Source organism: Poecilia mexicana, unplaced genomic scaffold, assembly GCF_051168715.1.
Source record: "Poecilia mexicana isolate PSO_F unplaced genomic scaffold, ASM5116871v1 scaffold_16, whole genome shotgun sequence".
NCBI classification, from domain to species: Eukaryota; Metazoa; Chordata; class Actinopteri; order Cyprinodontiformes; family Poeciliidae; genus Poecilia; species Poecilia mexicana.
In genome coordinates, this window is record NW_028263385.1 from 4,617,966 (window position 1) to 4,637,427 (window position 19,462).

The 19,462-nt window shown below is 41.1% G+C and overlaps 1 protein-coding gene across 1 annotated transcript; it reads right to left on the reverse strand.

Annotated features, from left to right (window-relative positions):
* Nucleotides 1-3,691: 3,691 nt before the first annotated feature.
* On the reverse strand, nt 3,692-18,530 carry prdm1a (PR domain containing 1a, with ZNF domain). Its single transcript, XM_014991355.2, has 7 exons — nt 18,204-18,530; nt 15,213-15,545; nt 13,210-13,329; nt 11,989-12,241; nt 6,480-7,546; nt 6,138-6,266; nt 3,692-6,027 (listed from the first exon to the last, which is right to left on the reverse strand). Exons 1-7 carry the CDS (start codon nt 18,528-18,530, stop codon nt 5,422-5,424), a joined length of 2,835 nt encoding a protein of 944 aa, XP_014846841.2. The 3' UTR covers nt 3,692-5,421.
* Nucleotides 18,531-19,462: the final 932 nt, after the last annotated feature.

Genomic DNA, 19,462 nt, shown 5'->3' on the forward strand with positions numbered 1-19,462 from the left:
ATTCATCTGTAAACTACACTGCAGTGAGTACAGATTGAACATGTACCAGGCTGCCTAAGACAATAAAAATGACACTGTCTAATTTATGTGCATATGACTTTGACAATCCCTTCAAGCTGTTTAAGTTTTGAAAGTAGACAAGCAGCTCACTGTTGTATAAAGTATCATTGTTGGGCCTAATGTCTAATACACACTCTGTATTACAAAGACATGTGTCTTATTGCTTGAGGCCTACAGAACCAGTTCTTTCTTGCCAGGGCATTTTATTCTTCACAAGAACTCAGATGAAGAACTGCTGGGAAGTCCTCACAGATCCCTCCTACTAAAGCATTTAAACCAGACATGATCTGAGTCCTGCTCTGATGTTGTCAAGGACAAGCAGTGATAACTCCCAAACCAGGGCTGCAAGACCAAAATAAAGTACTTCTGTTCTTGTAGCCCTGGGATCAAGAACAGATTATGTTTATGATTATGCATAAACCTTTAGACCAGGGGTGGGCAATCCTGGTCCTCGAGGGCCGGTGTCCTGCAACTCTTAGATGTCTCCCTGGTCCAACACGCTTTAATCCAACAGCTGAATCACCTCTTAAGTGCAGTCAAGTTCTCCAGAGTCCTGCTAACAACCTCATTATTTGACTCAGGTGTGTTGAAGTAGAGACACATCTAAAAGTTGCAGGAGTCTGGCTCTCGAGGCCTGGAGTTGCCCATCCCTGCTTTAGACAATAAACCATTCTTCCTTTACAAAATATGGCACTAACAAAAAGGGGAAAACATGTAATATGAAACAATATGAGCAGATGAAGGCATCCTTCCTTGCTATTTTGTCAAATCTACACCATCAGTGTCTTGATAATTCCATTGCCTACTCATCATACTTTGTGATCTTGACTGCCTTCGTTTTGTCTGATTGCACAGTTAGCAACAAGTCAGGAACCTAATTTTGAATTAAAACAAAACCTCTTGCACTGTTGTTTCAGTAGAGGTGCCTGATTATTTGTTTTTCCTTCGGAGAGACAACAAGAAAGTTAGTTCACTCACCAGTGATGTGCGGTCAGCGGAGGCAGAGAATAATTCATAATGATGAAATAATTTATATTGCTATATTTACCCTGTGGTTTGTACAATAAAGTATTTATTTTTCATTTAGCTTAACCAATTTTGATTATTTTTTTCTTAAGTCGCTGAATTTTCGCTATTTCCTATTCAAATGCTCAGCAGCAAGCTGAGCTGAGCCTCACCTTGGATTGCGCAACCCCTCGCTAACTGCTGGCTGCCATTCAATGAGGGCATGTGTGAGAGAATGGACATCAGAAGTAATTACACCCCCAACCCCTTTCTGTTTGTTTATTTGCTTCCATTTTTCTTATCTTGGCTGTGCTCTTCAGCTGCACTTATCTTCCTGAGATGCACTGGACTGCAGTGACAACACTTCGCCACCAGTGGGCACATAGAGCACGGAGCAGCACTCCTGACTCAGCGAGCCAACGGCAATTAAGCGCAGCAACGGCTGGTCAGCGAAGGCGCTCACTGTCGCTCTCATGTTTTCACAGCATTTGTTAAAATAAAAGAACCTGCGCAACACCACACTGATTAATTTTCAAGTGTGCAACACATGCTCCTCCTGTCTGTACGTCGCCAATAAAATGGTTAAAAAACATTTAATATATGAACTGGTTTTCATAATTAAACTTATTTATATAATGTACAGTGTTTTTTTTTGTCACCAATTATGACAAAAAAACACGACCATAAACAGCAGAGAACAGATTCGAGGTGAGGCAGGCAGTTCTCTTGCTTCATGGCAGGGGGCGCTCATGATCCCAGACATTGTGACTCCACAACTGCAGAGTAAGTGACCGAGAGCTAGCAGTGCAGTAACTAAGTGAAGTGCAGCGATATATTTATTGTTTTCTCATCTCTTCCGACGTCAACATGGATGACTACATTTCTACACTTAGTTTTCTAAAGTTGATTTTCAACTGAAGCAGGAAATAATACTATAGTAAAGACCAACACCGGAGCTGAAATGTTTGCTTCAAAACAGAAGGATACCCGCTCTTCTCAAACGAAGTGGTGTACAAGAAAAGACAGGCTTTGTGAATGTCCTTCGAGAAACGGCCTTTTCTGTTTTCCTGACTTTTTTTTCTCAGCTTGCTGCACTGTGTGGACTTGGATGGGATTTTGTGACTTAAACCAAACATGAGCGATTTGGGATGTCGAGGATAAACTTGGCTTTGGATTAACGGACATGTTTGTGCTCTGCATGGACTTCATTTATAAGTAAAGGTAAGACAGGAATATATTTTTTAAGGAAATGTGCGTTTTGTGGTCGACAGTTTGTATGTGATGATTAGCTAGTAGCAGCGGTAGCTATAATCTACCACAGCGATAACATTTGGACTAAAAACATACTGACTGAATGTTCTGCTCTTTGTGTAAAATTGTTGCTAGTTGCTATGGCAACGAGTCTGCGTGTAGCTTGACCGACACAGAGGTCACCACTTAGTGATTTCGAATTGTACTTTGGTTTTTCCTTTTGCTGTGGAGCATAGCATGAAATTAATACCTACATTTTCAAGTTTCATTGAGTTAACGGGATTGTCATCCATGTCATCCATAGCCGCGGCAGCGCGACTATGGATGACATGTAAGAGTAGTCTTCTTGCCCTCCAGCGTTGTGCGCATGCGCGAAATTTCCGTGTGTAAAAAATAACATGCAAGGTGTCTGTAAATCTGATTAAGTCTGTGCTTCACCAGCTATGAACCTCACCGCAGATCACTGTCGCTCACTATTGCAGACAAAAGGCCTCGTCATTGGTCTATGCCTCAAAGATAATTTTAATATGCCACAGAAAATGCTAGAGTGATACATTTTTCTGAGATTGTAAGGAGCAAATAGATGCTCTCTCATTCACATCTGCTTGACGGCTGCTACACTTTCCCTCACTTACGGGGACAGTTTTAGGTCACTGAAAACATCTATTAAATAATAAAATTTGTTGAGAATTATTTCATATTTTCCTTTGGTTATAGGACTGGATGATATGATGGAAAAACGTATCATGATATAAACATTTATCAGACAAATTTTAAGCACTTAAGAGGCATATTGGTGAAACCTCAAACTGCTAGTTACTCTGGTAACTTGCGTATACTTGTAATATACTTATATTTATGCGTATATTTTCCTGCCTGTTAGACAGGAAAAAAGAAGAGAGCTAGTTCTAAGCATGTGGCTCGTTTATTGTTGTCATGGCAACTCCATAGTAACTGCATGGCCATGACAGTTACAGATGCCTACCAAGATGGCTGTCAGCTAGAAAGAGTGAGCGTGATGTCAAATTGGAACTATGTATTCTATATATTGAATATTCTATCAGACATAATGACAGTGGTCACCTCTGTTGTGATATAGTTTTTGATTTATTGTCCAGTCCTAGGTTTATGAATTAAAGTAAAAAAAAAAAATAAATAAAATAATAATAATAATAATAATATTATGTGGTACTTCAGTCATAATAATTAAAATATTACATTATGCTAGGCATCAGCGGAAATATTTGTTGCTTATCTGTTCAAAAATAAAATTAATTGATCAGCTCACAAGTTGTTGAAGTTAGTGGGTAAATATTGTGAAAATGTAGTTTTTTTTTACAAGAGAATATATCAAATCAAGGATAAACTTTAGTCATACGTTTTGTCTGTGTGTTTAATTTTCATAGTAAAAAATTAAATAACAAAAACAACAACAAAAAAGAAATGAAGAGTCATAGAGCCTTTTGAATTTAGATTAGAGCAGTGACATTTATATCATAATTTACACTTTTTGACATTTTGCACATAAATAACTTTGTAAACCAGCATGTAAACAGAGACAGGTATTTTAGGGGATTCTCCTCTGGAGCGAAAACTCTGACTAGAGAAAGAGGAAAGCTTTGGTCGAACATTTGAAACATAATGAAACAGAAAAAGTAAAAGTAACTTCAGGTTATTGAAGTGCACCTGCTACAGAAAATCACAGCTGCTGCAGTAACATTAAGCCGGTTCTTAATGCAGTTTTGACCAGGTTTACAGATACTGTACACAGTGTAAATTATATAAGCATCGGCACTAAAGGAATAAAGTAGGAGGGGGGCCAGTGCATAAAAGAGGGCCGAGGTGCTTAGGTGTTCTTAACAAGGCAGCAGATTGATGGGGCTGTTTCTCAAAAATAAAACAACAAATAACAGCAACAACATGAAAAATATATACAAAAACAGGAGCAAACACTTCATCATCAACACAACGTACATCTTCCCTTCTTCAGCATTTTCATTCTTTTAGTCCTTCTTTCCCTGTTTAGATTATTTTGGAAACTGAAGCCAAGTGAAGTTTGGTTTTTAGCATCTAGTGTAGCTCCCCGAACACATTTAAAATTCCTGCTGGGTACTAACATGATTTCATAAAAAAATAAAGATAGAAAACAAAAGGTAAAACAGGGGAAATGACAGCTAATCAGCCTCCTGAGTCCGTTTATGTGCTACATTTTAAGCGGGCTATGCCGCTCCTTTGGACCGCATGAAGAGGTGCTCTCCAGTTCAGTTTGGTTTATTCTTCAAGTAGAAAAAAAAAGGAATAAATAAAAAACTCCCACCTTCAGCTGTCCCTTTGAACACACAAACACACACATCATCACATCCACACTGAGGTAACTGTTGTGAAAAAAATATACAAAAACTGAATGCCCTTTTTTGTTTCATTTAAATTAAGGATGCATCAGAAAAGGACATAGACACTTCTGGAAAGCGATTCAGACAGGTTGAAATAACGCTTTTCTTTGGAAATGAACTAATTTACTGTATGTGCCATAAGTAGGCAAGGTTTTCTACTTTTCCTCTGGCTACTTTTATTTTTGGTATTTAAATAGATAAGCCCTGAAGAATGGACACAGAGGAGACTAATAAGGGCAACGACAGAGTGGCTATTTACAGAGAAATTGAGACAGGGTAAAACAAATTAACATCAACAGAAAAAATTGTTTTCACCCTATTAGTCAGCAATCCATTCACTTATTGCTTTTGAAGACACAAAATTAAATGCATAATAAGTTAGATTATATAACAAGTAATTTATCAAAAACAAGAATGTTCGAAAAAAGACAAAATCATTGAAAAATTCAAATAGAATTATATTAATTACATTAAAGAAAAAAATCCTTTTTAGGTGATTGTCTAGGAGTAATAAACACTAAAACCACTAAGTAGTCATGGGACATTGTCTCTTGCAGCCCTGAGTGTGAGAGTCCCTGATAGGTTGAAACCATGGCGTGTTCATGGGGATGACAATAGATAATTATTTATTTACAGCTGTTGCTCCTGGCAACAAGTCCACCATGCAGTTCAAAATCAATTTTTCATGTGACTTGCACATAAAAATAGTCTATTAAGCATGATCCTCTGACTCCTGCTTGACGGTAATGCTAGCAGCAACTGGTGAGATGGGGGTGCTGCGGCGGATCTTGATAACTGACGTCTCGTTCGGGGACTCGAATGGACCATAGCCTGCAGACAGAAGATCGGTGGCAGTGCCATTGTAACTGGGGTGGAAGTTGGGGGACTTAATGTCAGACTCCCTCCACAGAATCCCCAACACTTGTTTCTCCAACATGGCGTCCATCTCCACCGACCCCTGCAGCTGCTCCAGTCGCTCAGCGTGCTCACTGACATCGAAGCGCTCAATCTCTTCGTTGGCGCGGTGCACCTCTTCCAAGGCAGCTTGACTTGAAACATTAGGACAGCCAGGACCAGAGGTTGCAGCCAGGCAATAGCCCTTCAGGTGTAGCCGCAGGCTAACCAGGTGGATGTAGTGGCGGTGGCAGTGGGGGCATTTATGTGGACGTTCGCGGGAGTGTAAGCGCTTGTGCAGCTTGAGGTGGACAAACTGGGTGAACTTAGCGGGGCAGAGCTTGCAGTGATAAGGCTTCTCTCCTGAGTGAAGGCGTAGGTGAGTTTTCAGGTTGCTGGTGCTGCTGAAGCGCTTGTGACAAACCTGAAACGGGAGATCACATTAAGACATGGTTTAAGCAGCTTGTTGTTACCTGTGAGTTATTACAAATAAACCATCTAGGCAATAAGCTCTTTTTGAACATTTTGTCTCACCTGACATTCATGTGGTTTCTCCCCAGTGTGAACCAGGTAGTGTTTTTGCAGATGAGCGAGTTGAGTGAAGCCTTTGCTGCAGGTTTGACATTTGAATGGCCTTTCTCCACTATGCACCCGAAGATGAACCTATGAGAAAAAAAGCAAAAAAAAAAAAGCATATTTGCTTAGGTTTCTTCAGGTCATAACCTTGATTATTATGAAGTAGTTCATTTAAGCCTGTTGTACTCCCAGCTGATTACACTTTACGCCTTTCAGAGTGCACAAATGATTACAAGGTAACAAATCAGATCAGCAGGCATGATGTTAAAAAGCAATAACAGAGCAAATCTCAAGTCTTACCTTCAGGTTTGACAGCTGCCCAAAGGTCTTACTGCACACGTTGCACTCATACTTGATTTTGCCATTCTGCTTCTTCAGAGGGTAAGGCAACGCCTTGTATCCTGCTGACCCTGCACCACGCTTCACTTTGGTCAGATTAATAGCCTCTTCATCTGGGTGACGTTCACTAGTGTTTCCCATATGGGCTGAGGTAGGCTTGGTTGGCACCTGCTCGCTGGGAGGTGCTGTGGCGGCGGTTGGAGAGCCGCTGGAGGGAGCGTGAGCTGGTCCGTGTGGGTTAGGGTGCCCTGGATAAGAGCTGTGAACTCCTGCTTTGTCTCTCAAAGTAGCAGTTGAGAAGGCACTTCTTGGCCCGGGCAGGAGATAGTCTCTGTGGGCAGAGATTGAGGAGGGGTGCACAGGTTCAGGTATTACAAGGCGCCTTGCTGCAGGGTCAGAAGGCAGGAGGGATAGATGAGGGGGCATTAGGCTGCCATACACTGGATAGATCCTAGGGAAAATCCCTCCTACAGTTGGGACACCACCGCCAGGGAGAGGATAATGATGTGGTAGGAGATAACGCGGGTACTGGTGAGGAGGGTAGAATGTTGAGGGGAGTGGGGCAGATGGAGGGGAGTAACCAGGGTAAGGGTAAATAGAAGCTGGTGATAATGCTGGACCAGAAGGGCTACTATGAGGGCTGGTTTCTGGGCTGCTTCTTGCAGAAGGGCTTGGTGTGGCTGATGACTGTTTGCCAGGGGAATGAGTCAAGGGGTAACCAGGATGGCTGGGTTTGAGCAAGTCTTCAGAGAGGGGGAAATGTGGTCTGAGAAGGGGGTAGAGAGCACGGGGGTACAAGGGCCGCTCCGGGCTATCAGCACAACGTGGGCGGGTGGGAAGAGGGCGGCTGGGCTCCCTCTTAGGGGCCAAGGAGGACGAGGTGCTGTTGGTGCCACGGAGAATGGACAGGACACTGTGCTCCCTCTTGGGAGGAGTGGGAGTCATTGAGACTGGAGACATACTGGACATTTCAACTGTGCTGTCCTCTCTGTCCACATGCTGCTGCTTAACCTCCATAAGTGACTGCTCTGTAAAGACAAACCAAGAAAAAATTAGTCATCAAATAGATCTAGATGGCAGCCCACATTTAAGACATGTTAAATTTAACAAAGTGTTTTAAAAGCAACCTATTATATTTCCATGAACAGGGTAGGATGGGTTTATGGGCCAGACAAAATATGTTCATTATATTTTTTTTACACAAAATTATTCTTCAATATTGAGATTTTTGTCTGGTCAGTTCTACCTATTTTGAGCTCCTTTCAGAATGGCCTCCTTTACAGCTTCTTGTCACTTTAAATCTAAATAAGCTGCTGCTGGCCACGCCCCCAACTCGCTGTTTACCCTCACATTGTAAAATGTTTCGCTGGGATCATTGAGGTTATTGAACATATTAATGTTAAAATGATAAGGTCTAAATACATAGTATGAATTCCAAAAACTATCTGACTAAATGACTGAATCAAATTGATTTTGATTTGATCTAAATCTATTTGGATTCTGTGTAACCTGACATGAATTGGACCAGGTTTTAAAGTGTCTCAAGATGACATTTGATATGATTTGGAGTTAGATGGATGAACTGAATTGAATGAAGGAACACCATAACTAACTCAGTAGACTAATTAGGTTGACAGAAGTGATGAACGAGGGTGAGGGGCAAGGTAAGGACCAAGCCACAGGAAGTGAGGCGTGACATCTGCCTCCAGGGCTTGTGTGTGTGGGGCATGTGATGCGTGTTTGCCTATAAAATCAAGATAATATCAGAATGGTGGCAGACAGACAGACAGGACTGATGGAGGGTTTCCTGCTGAAGATATCCTCAGAAAAAGCTTGGCCTCCACCTGCCCTCTTCAGAGCACACACAAACACGCCCCACCCCATGTGACAAGGTACACACACACGGAGGCGCCTGTAGACAAAGGCCTCTGTCTGATTTGTTGACTCTTCCTCTTCTGAACAACTTGCACACACTTCTGATCAAGCGCTTACTCCCCAGCTTTTTCTGGCCATTTGCTATTGTTTCGAGGTCGAAGGGTAAATTAGAGAGCTTCCTCCCTTTAGTCACTCACACCTACAGTCGCCTCCCGATGATGAAAGAGTGGATTAGGGAGGGGAGCTCCCTAACACACATACTAAAAGCTCTGGGATGTCAGTTAGTAGCACATCTCGGCTGCTAAATTGCCACAGACGAGCCTTAAAATACAGCAACCTATTATCTTAAACCTACTTTACAGCCCACCTAAGTCTTTACCATGAGGTCGCCCAGAGGGGACTGTGTGTGTGTGGCTGTAAGAAAGTGTGTGAGAAAAATGGAGGCTGTCAAAGAAAATCCCAAATGCAGCACTGGTGAAATTTACCTCTCTTTCCCCCTACGATTCACCTTCCCAGTCAAACACACACACACACGCACTCAACCAGTGACCCTTTCACCAGTAATATCGACAGTGTGTAAACATTGGGGTTATCAGTTAGCCTTCCTCCTCCTCTTTTTCCTCCTCCCTTCATCCCTCTTTCAGAAAACAAACAGGTCGGCCATCTTGGAGATATCAATCTGTCAACACGGCCCTTCTGCCAGGAAGTTCAAGTAGTCAGCCGAGTGGGTAGGAGGCGCGGCTCAACCAAACCCTCCTCTGTCTCCTCTCTGGTCTCTTTAAGTGACATGTATATATCAGGGTTATTGGCCAACGCACACACAGACTACTATGTGTGAGTTTGCATGTGTTTGAGATGAAAAGCAGGGTGTAAATGTGTCGGCATGTCGCCCTTATATCAGCATGAGTGTGGGAAGAGAGACTGTTCTTTGAATATCTTTGAAGACACACACACACACACACACGGATGACAGGTGCTCTCGAGTGCTAAAACTTGAAGAATGCAAGATGACGGCAGCAATAAGAGCGAGAGAAGTAGGGAGAGGAGAAAGTGAGGGAGTGAGACAGCGATGCATGCCCAGTCATTTTGCTCACACATACACACACGTCTGGTTTTGTAATGACTGTACTGGAAAGAGGCGATGCAAAGAGAAATGATACAGCCAACAGTTGTTGTCTCTTCCCACCATTTAGGAATGTGATACAGGATGTCATATAATTTGGGGCAGAAACTCTGGCGCCCCCCATAGGACAAGTGGCCCAATTTGTGAAAAGAATTATGTCATCTTGTGAGGAGCTATGTGGTCAATATGTGCAAAGGTACTATTATAGACTGGAAAAGACTTGAACTATGAGCTATAAAAATGTATTAATCTCCATTCAACATCTGTGTATTTTATACAGATTTTTATGACTGAATAACACATTTGTGGTATTCCTCACTAAGCCAATATTTTGCAGAACAGTTGCAAATCAGATCGGGAATATTTCTACCAGTTTTGCACATGTAAAGATTGACGTCCATTCGTCTTTGCAAAGGGTTACTCAAATTAGGACAACTGTTTGCAGTACTGCAACAGATTCTCAATTGGATTTGTGTCTAGGTTTTTACTAAACTGTTCTACTGAAAACTTAACCAGTGGCCTTGTCAAAAGTTTCTTCCAAGATTGCTTTGAATGTAGCTCTTTCCATCTGTCAATGACTCCATAGCAGGATTCTGTCTCCACCATAAATTTTGCATGTCAAACAAAAAGTTAAAGTTGTGTTGGTAGATTTGTATTTGTGTTGTGGTTTTTTTGGTTTTCTGATGAAGGATGTGTTGAGAATATTGTTTTATAACCTAGTCCTACTTTGAACCTCAGTACAATTTATAATTTAAATGCTAGTAGGATTTATTTTTCTGTTTGGTGACCTCTGTCAGCAATTTTGTGGCACTTGATTTTATTTATAGAGCAAATAAATCATCCACTTTGCAAAATTATGTTGGGATTTCACAAACAATCCCTCTGGAATGCATTAGAGTTTGTGGCTATCCCAAATTGTAACCCAAATGTTAATGCACGGGTTATAATTCTAATGTATGTATGCTGTTTGAAATTACTTTCATTCCCTCCTGCTGCTGATATTTGAACATGAAAGATTATACAGTAGACTTCCAGCATTAATTATTGGTTTGCACATTTTACATATTTAGTATTTGCAATGACAAGGACTTTTCTTGCCAGCTTCCTCCTCTTTTACCTTTTGCCCTTTAACTGAGTTTCGTTCTAACGTTACTTAGTCAGAAGGATTGTGGTTTTCTTGGTTTTACTCAGTCAGTGACATTATTTCTTGCTTCGCTCATAGAGCCACCGTAACAGACAATTGTTTTACTCATTTTAGGAATGTAAATTCAGATGGTTGAGGGAAAAAAAAAAACGAAAAAAAAAAAAACGAACGAAAGCCCTTGAAACTTAAAGCTCGAGCCCTGAGACAAGTGCAGCCAACAAAAATTCAGGTACAAATCCGCTTTAAAGTCAGCTGCAGGTCAGCAGAGGCCTGCGGGGGCTCAAATGACAGATGAGGCTAATTAAAAGACGACTCATATAGTAAGTTCACAATGTGTTGAGATAAAGGAGGAGGGGGATCAGGGGATCCCTCCTGTTTCTGTCCCCAGGTCATGCGCATTTTTCCCTGGGTAGTGGAGCCACTCTGGCTGGGTGTGCTGGTTCCTCTGCCACCTTAAGACTGCTATTAGCCTGCAGTCACACCTGGAAACCACTCAACTCCTGCTCTCAGGCTTTGTTTCCCTCTGAGCCCCCTCACTCTTTGATCAGCTCAGCCAAAGTGGATGACTGCAGTGAGTCTGCTGTGGGACAAATCTGGTTGTGAGGTGAATTTTTCTGTTGATATTTCAGGTAAAATCTCAGACTCATGACTAAAAGTCGCTGTTGTGCATTATTTTATTTATTTATTTTTTATCATTTTGTGAATACAAACAAACTTTTAGCTCACTTCCTAATAAAAACTGCCAATGAAGACAGAGTCAAACAAACACTCTGTCTCTGCTGCGTTTATTGAGGCCGAGGAAGACTGTGTGTGTGTGTTTGAGAACTTTTATGTTAAAAGTGGGTCTTTAAGTGTGTAAGACCGTGGCATTAGGGGCCATACAGCCCTGCGTGTAATTACACTGTCACTGGCACACACGCACACACACACACACACACACACACACACACACACACACATGCACGCACGCACACAAGAGTACAGCGATGGCACTGACAGAGATGAAAGGATGTTGGTCTTGTACTTTTGTAAGTGTGTGTGTTTAAGAGAGAGAGAGAGAGATAATGACAGACTAACGCTGAGAGAGGAAGGAGACATAGCTACACTCAAAAACAGGCTTTAATAGCGGCGACAGGACACATTCAAGACACATGGACATGCACCGCCGATTGATTTAATGTTTGTAATGCAAGCCGGTCACTCCTTTAGGCTTCTAATAAAACCACTGATTTTTATTGTGAAGAAGAAACTGAAAGAAATTTCCACAGCACTTCTTATCAGCCAAATTTCTCATGAAAAGATGGCAAACAAAGAGTTGTTGAACTTACTGAGTTTTTGCATCATCAGCTCCCCTGATGGTGGGTATCTCAGGCGGCGGGCGAAGTCATGACAGTACCAGACGAGCAGCTCGGCGCCGGCTGGGACGGGCTTCACAGTGTAGAAGTAAATCTCCATGCCATTCTGGCATGCTGCCAGGTTCTGCTCTGCCGCCGATTTGGCCGGGTTGACGTACCGCATCCAGTTGGAGCGGGTCTCATCCAGACCGTCCACAAAGTGGTGAAACTCACCATCCACAAAGATCTGGAATGAAAGAAAAATAACATTTGTTTTGATCAATTTTACAAGAACAAGAGTTATATTTTCCTTTTACAAAGTAAAAATTTTACTTTTAAACTTGTAAAATTTACCACCATTTCCCTGAATCAAACAACAACAAAAAAATGGAGCACAAAGCCAAGAAATTGATTACATCATCAAAAGAACAAGTGACCTACTGTAAATCTTTAAATGAGACAATTGTAAATGATGAGAAAGACATGTTTTATCTCAGTTCAAAGCATCAAATTAACAAATCAAACACAATTAGTCCATCTGCAGTAAATGTCATCTAACCCACATTTCTTAACCCTTTTTCTTCTATCACCCCTTACCATCTCTCTCCGTCTTCATCACCTTCCGCGAGGCAAAAAAAAGACAGACAGAAAGTCTATCACGGAGGAGGAGATCCTCTTTTATATTGAAAAGGGAAAGGAAGGATCAACTCATTTTTAACCTACCACCCTCCCCCATCCCCTTGTGTGTTTCTTTTTCATTCTCCCCCTATCTCTGCCTCTCGTTTCTGTCATCTCGCTGCGTGTGAGAAAGTGAGATATGAGCATGAATGGAACCTTAATGAGTTAAGTTTCTGCTTGTGGTTACACTTTTTCTTTTCAAGCGAGTCAAACCCACTACACACACTCACACACACACGCACACTCTTAGAGTGTGTAGGTAGAACAACCATGTAGGTGGTTCGTGAGCGTGTGTTGTCTCATTGTCAGTTACCGGTAGTGATGGAGCGTGTTTTAACCATGTACCAGTACGTGTGGATTTACAGGAACCTTAGTGTGGCATGTTATTTGTGTGAAGGTGACATCACATCCTCACACACACCAAGCAGAAAGCCCTGTTTCCTGTTCAACTGACTGCCTTTTGAAGCGAGAGACGTCACAGGAAGGGGTCTCTTGGGCTTCTGAGGAAATGTGTGTGTTTTCAACCGGCATACTCACCCTCCAGAAGTACTTCCGGTTTGCGTCTTTTGGGACGCTGTCGGCCGTGTAGATCTCGCCCACCAGGGGACCGAAGCGGGTTCCTTTGGGGATGTACTCCCGGCTGCACACTCCGACCACCTGCATGGCGACACACACAGACACAAGCAGGTAAAAAATGTTGTATGTAAGATATGGCAAAGTTTGCGTCTGTTTTTGGAAACTGTTGTGCACATCCATCAGTGACAAGACTCATTAGGCTTTATTTTAGATCCAAAAACACACAATCAACCAGCTGTCAGCAGAGGCGATGATTAATGACATATGGGCACGCTTCGTATGACTTCGAGCTCGAATGTTTGGCTGAAGAATAACTAAAAAATCTCTTTCTCTTTCAAATCTCTTTTTCTTGTCACACCTCCAATGATCGCCACATCAAACCTAAACCACTGCCACTTCAAATACTTCAGGGGAAAACACTCAGCTACTCAAACGAAAAAAAATCCTTTCTCTTCTCATTTTTTTTGCTTTATGATCTGATTGAATCACAGAACAAGGTGAGAAAAAGAAGAGGAAGAGGAGAATTGCAAAGAATTTTCTGCCTAGACTCCAGCCATGGATGGACGAGAATCACGCTCACATTTTTTTTCTCTAGCTAAACCCACGCAAACACGAGTCTTTCCCAAACCCCTTGTTCTCCTGGTGACGTGGGAAATCCCCTTTTCCTCTTTTCCCTTCACAGGACCAGACACAAGCTTGTGCTAGTGTTTGCACACAAGCTTTCTTTCCTTACTTGTTGAGCCGTTTAGTTCTTTCCTGACGTCTTTGGAGCGAAACGCAGTTTTCTTTCATCAGCTTGTCCCTTCTTCCTCTGCTGGTCAAACTAAATATTAACTCATAGCGTATCAGCTCGTAAGCAAAACACACTCCTCTTCACCGCTCTACTTCCCCTTCTTACCTCAGTTCCTTATTGATAAGCCCCTGATGAGAAAATCTATGCGATCACACCGTTTCACTGATAAACTCACAGTAACAAAATTGACAAAGCTGGAAACTTTTGACCTGCAGTCATGCACATTTTTACTGGTGTAAACACCCTGGAAAAAAAAACGCAAAATGCATCAAAAGTGCTTTAAAAAGGAAAAATAAAAAACACATACTTTTGTTTCAATCTGACACAAAATTCAGAATTCTGCAGCAAAATTAAGCCGCAAATGAACACAGCTTCTTATTCCACGTATAATGAACATTTTAATGAAAAATGTGAACTTCCAGGAGCCAGCCGCCGTGAGTTTTTTTATGTTTTATTTTAACAAATTACAAGAGTGTTATTTTGATTCAGGTTACCCTATTTCAGTTTTAACCTTTTGCTGTCTGACATTTTGACTGATCAAAAAGAAATAGAGAGGGAAATGTTATCATTTTACATTCATCAAGAAGGTCATGGTGGCTGATTGTGAGTTGAGGAAGATTAAAAGACGAATTATGTTAGTAATTTTTTATTTTTTCATGTCCAATTCCAACTCCAGATCAAAAGGTTTAAATTAATTTCCTGCAACTTAGTCACTAAACTTAAAAGGTGATATTAAAAGTCTAAGGTGTTCGTTAAGGTGCTGTACAGTGCCCCCTGGCTGCTGGCATGAATATTTCAGGGTGGTGAGAGGTTTATGGCATGACACACAAATTTCAGGGCTAAATCACTGTAATCTTCTCAGCTGACATATGAGTTTCAAACGAAAGATTCAAGCTGAAGAAATGTGTTTTTGTGTAAAATTTGCTTCCGTCAGTTTTTCTCCCACTCACACACATTCCTTTGTGTTCGTGTTTGTATGTGTATGTGAGCGTTTACAAGGTAGACTCGGCAACCTCCTGCTCTGCATTTCATGACCAACAACTGACTCACGCCCCTGTTAACGTACAGATGGGCTTTCTCTGCTTGGACGTGTGTGAAAAGTTGAGACGGGGGAGAAAGTTTTCCTGTCTGCTGGCAAAGGACTGTGTGAGTGACTGTGTGGGAGTCTGACCTCCTTGGTGCCTGCCAGGTGTTTGAGGACCAGGTTTCTGGGCAGCGACGCCTCTGCTCTAGTCGTCGTCATTGCGAAGTCAGCGTCTGGCCCCGCCTCCCATGGCGTGTCTTTGACGATGTATGTGCATTTCTCCTCAAACTCTGCCTCTGCCCAATGTGTCATGTCTGCCTCCTCCATCTCCATGTCCATGTCCACGTCGGTGTCGGTCATTGTCTCTGCTCCGTCCGAACCTGTGCTGGTAGCTGTGGAGGCCATCTTGTGGTTTGTGCCATCCTGCTCCATAGCGTGCGCCCCCTCACTGGTCAACATGGCCGAGCTATGAGAGGTCGCCTGGACGGGGTAAGAAAGAGAAAAAAAATACATTTCATCATCTCTTCTTCATAAAAGTTCTTAAAACTTCCATCTGGAAGTGAACAGTGAGGTAAGAGAGAGATTAAATGGAAAGTAAAAGAAAAAAAAAAGATGGAAAAACAAGACAACTGTGACGAGCAGAAAAATACCAAACATACGATAAAAAAACCTAAGAATACGACAAGTACAAAATCAGCAAATCGTTGAAAAAAATAAGATAAGGATATGAAAGGAGGTGGGAGGAAAGAACTGATTAAGAATAAAAAGAAGACAAGAGATCAAAATGAAAGATGATAAAACACTGTGATAAGTAGAGACAAAGAGAGGAGAGGAAGATCCGTGATTATTATATGTGGTGACTCAGTGGGAAGAGGGGGGGTTGAGTAATGCCTCAGTCACACAAACACATGTGCACGCGCACACACACACACACACAAGCGCAAAAGCACACAAAGAATCAGGCGGTAAATGTGTCGTCTGCCGTTTCGACTAAATGGTAACTAATTTGGGAAACGATTCATTCATGTTTCACTTGCATAACCTGATTTGGTTTTTTTTCCCTGCTTTTGGAATCTGATGATTGTTTGACATTTTTTGGAAACTTATTCCACGTTTATCTCATTCTATGACATAAAACTACCAGATTAGATGACCACTGCCCTCAAGCAAGATAAAAATTCAATGTAGCAAAAAAATAAAAAATAAAAATCAGTAAACAACCCTCAACTTTTTAGTTAGTATTCAAGTTATGTATAGTTTTGTACATTCATATTCAGTGAAATAAAATAAGTTTTGGAAATCAGACTTGATATTTTCCACCTTGAACACTTTCACTATCCTTTTGTCTAACGGTTTCCAAGACCAGTCAAAATATGGCCAAACCAAATCTGTTTATCAGCAATTTTCCTGTTTTTTTCACTTCTCTATATAATGACTCATTCTTTTTCTGACAAGAAATTGTCATGTTTCCTTTTTATCAGTTATTCTGTATAACTAATATTTCTCGACAGCATTCTGAATTTACTCAGATATTGCAAATGTAATATTTCCCATGTCTCTGCGCTCTTCGACCCCCCTGTTCACCCACATCTCCCATGGGTTGAAGACGGAGGAAGGAAATGCTGTCTGTGTCTGAATGAAGCTAAAATTGGAAGCAGAGTGGCAAAGCAGGAACCGGCAAATCATCCAAACTCCTGGCGTGTGTGTTCTTGTCTGAATGTGTGTGTGTGTGTGTTGGTAATGGACACGGGGGAAGTGATGAGGAAGGGAGCGTCAAAAAAACTTTTCCATTTGGGGGGCCACGGCAGCGCAAACAAAACTTCAAACACGATCCCACCCAAGACAATCCCACACACACACACAGGAGCAGAAATCCACACAGGGGACAACATGCTGCTTGTCCCACGCTGAAGAGCGGAAAGCAGCAGATCTTCGTTGACCACATTTCGCTCTGTGAAATTATCTGAAGCCACAAGAAAGAAAATTGTTTCACATCCAAGTGGCTTTGGCTAAAGCAAACAGGGTTTTGATCCCCAAGAGTAAAACAAGTTTCTGATTGAAAAGTGATTATAAAACTTAAGATTGCTTTAATTAAGATTCAGTTAAAAGCCACAAAAAAGCAAAAGCATCCTGGATTCAGAGAATATTTTGTCTTGCAAAACTGACCTCCCATGCTAAAAAAGCATGTTAAAGTTAATATAAGTTGCTCTAAACATTAAACACAAACAGAGCAAATTCCCAAAATACATTAAAATCCAACAAAAGCCACAGTATCCATAATTTGCTTTGTAAAACTATAAAATTCCCAGTGAAAAGTCCGTCTTTTTCCCGGACAGCAGCTGAAAACTCGCATAACCAGACGTTTCCTCTTTATTTGCCATTGAAATGAATCAAATCAAAACAGTGATCACATATGAAAATGTCTCTTTTAATATCTCTGCTTTCAGCAAAACTGCAAATCCTGCCTTTGCATAACAGCTGCAGCATCGAAAACTAATAGTGAAACCAAGAACCAAGAAACAATTCATCTCTCGTGAATTTAGACCAACTGAAAACATTTAAAAGCTGAACCTGCACAAAGTCAGAAGGATTTCAAACTTAAACTTTGACAAGCATGGATGGGTTGTTTTTAATCAGAAAAATAGAAAATACTTAAATTATTTCATCAATCTATAAAAAATCTATAAAATTAGAAACTATACTGGAAAAACTAAACTTGTTTTTGCTTAAAGTAGTGAATAAAATGTATTAAAGTAAGCAAAAAGTGCCTAAATTTTAACACAATCCCAGGAATAGATTTACAAAATACCCCAGAAGCGCCAGCTAAAACACAAAAAAACTTTAAGAAATTTGTCCAAAAACTTATTTCAGTGTAATAATAAAAATTTTAAAGTTTGTAGTAACTGTAAAAGTAGTAAAAGTTCAAAGTTTTTTTTTGTTTTTTAATTCTGATTTAATTGACAGTATGTTTTTGGAGTTCACAACTTTCAGTATAAATCATAAAGTGTACACAAAGTGTCAAAAAAAAGGTCAAATAAGTTAGATAAAACCCCGTACAATTTTCTATGTTGCGCTCTAAATCAGTTGTTAGTGAAACGACAGAGAAGGCGAGGGTGTTCGGAGCTGCTCTGTACTCACCGTGTAACTTTGGTCCCATCCACACATAGGGACGAGCACTGGGATCCTCTCTGGAAGTCTGCCTGTGAGGATAGAGAGTTTATGCGGGACAGGTGTAGTTCTCCCCTTCTGCCTTCCCACTCCGAGTGCTAATACTCCACACCGAGCTCTCAAGTTTCTTTGGGCAGGAGTGTGTGTGTGATCCACTTGGAGACCTGATATTAAATGCCTGACAACATCAACATCTCTCAGACTAAGCCCTCTCCCTCTCCCTCTCTCTCTCTCTTGCTCTCTCACTTGAAGCCACACCCACAAAGCACTTCTCACACGGCTTTCACCTGAGGCCATGAGCCATACACACACAAACACACGCACGCACATAGCTAAAAATGTAACTCCTATTTTTCCATCAAAATAATGATTTTTCTACATGATAATCACAAAGTGATTGTGTGATTAGTTGTATTCATGTGTGGAAATGTCTGACCAAGTTTAAAATGTAAACAACATGTATGCGCGTACTTGTGCACGATTGTGTCTAGTGTGGGTGTGTGTGTGTCTGTGTGTTTGCGTGCTTGTATAAAGGAAGTGTTGAGTCACCGTCACAGGATGTCCCTCTCTTCCACAAGATAACACACACACACACAAAATTGCACTCTAGGGGGCAGAACTGATCTGCTTTGGTTTCTTTTGCAAAATGAAATGTAAAGTACACTCACTCACTCTCCTGTGTTATTCTTTGCCCTTTCTCCGTCACTCCCTTAAAAAGTGTTTGTTGCCTTTGAGTTTGTCTTTCTCTTTATTTATTGCATTTTTCTTTACATTAATATTCTTCCTTTCATCCCCCCAAATTATGAAGTTCTTTTTGGGTAAATTAATTAAGACTGATAAAAGTCAAACTTATTTTTGTATTAAGACGCAAGAATGAAAACAGGAATGAACACTGAGAGGATTGGTAAAGGGAGTGTCTCCGACTTACTCTAAGACTGTTGCAACACATAGGTTAAAGACTTTCTGAAGAAAATTTTTAAGAAAAGCACCTAAAATTTTCACAAGCTTATTAAAATTTCACTCAAACAGTTTCCATATGCTTGTGATTTTAGTGTATGTCTATTTTAAACCAACTAAAAGAGCTTTTGGGACGGGAGCATGGGGGTAGAAATACCTTCTCCTGATCCTATAAACAGCCTTCTGCTTCCACTTCTACTCTACAATCATAGCTAATACTAGCTGCTGTAAGCAGTTATCGCAATCAATGATCTAAAGAAGTTCTGCACTCC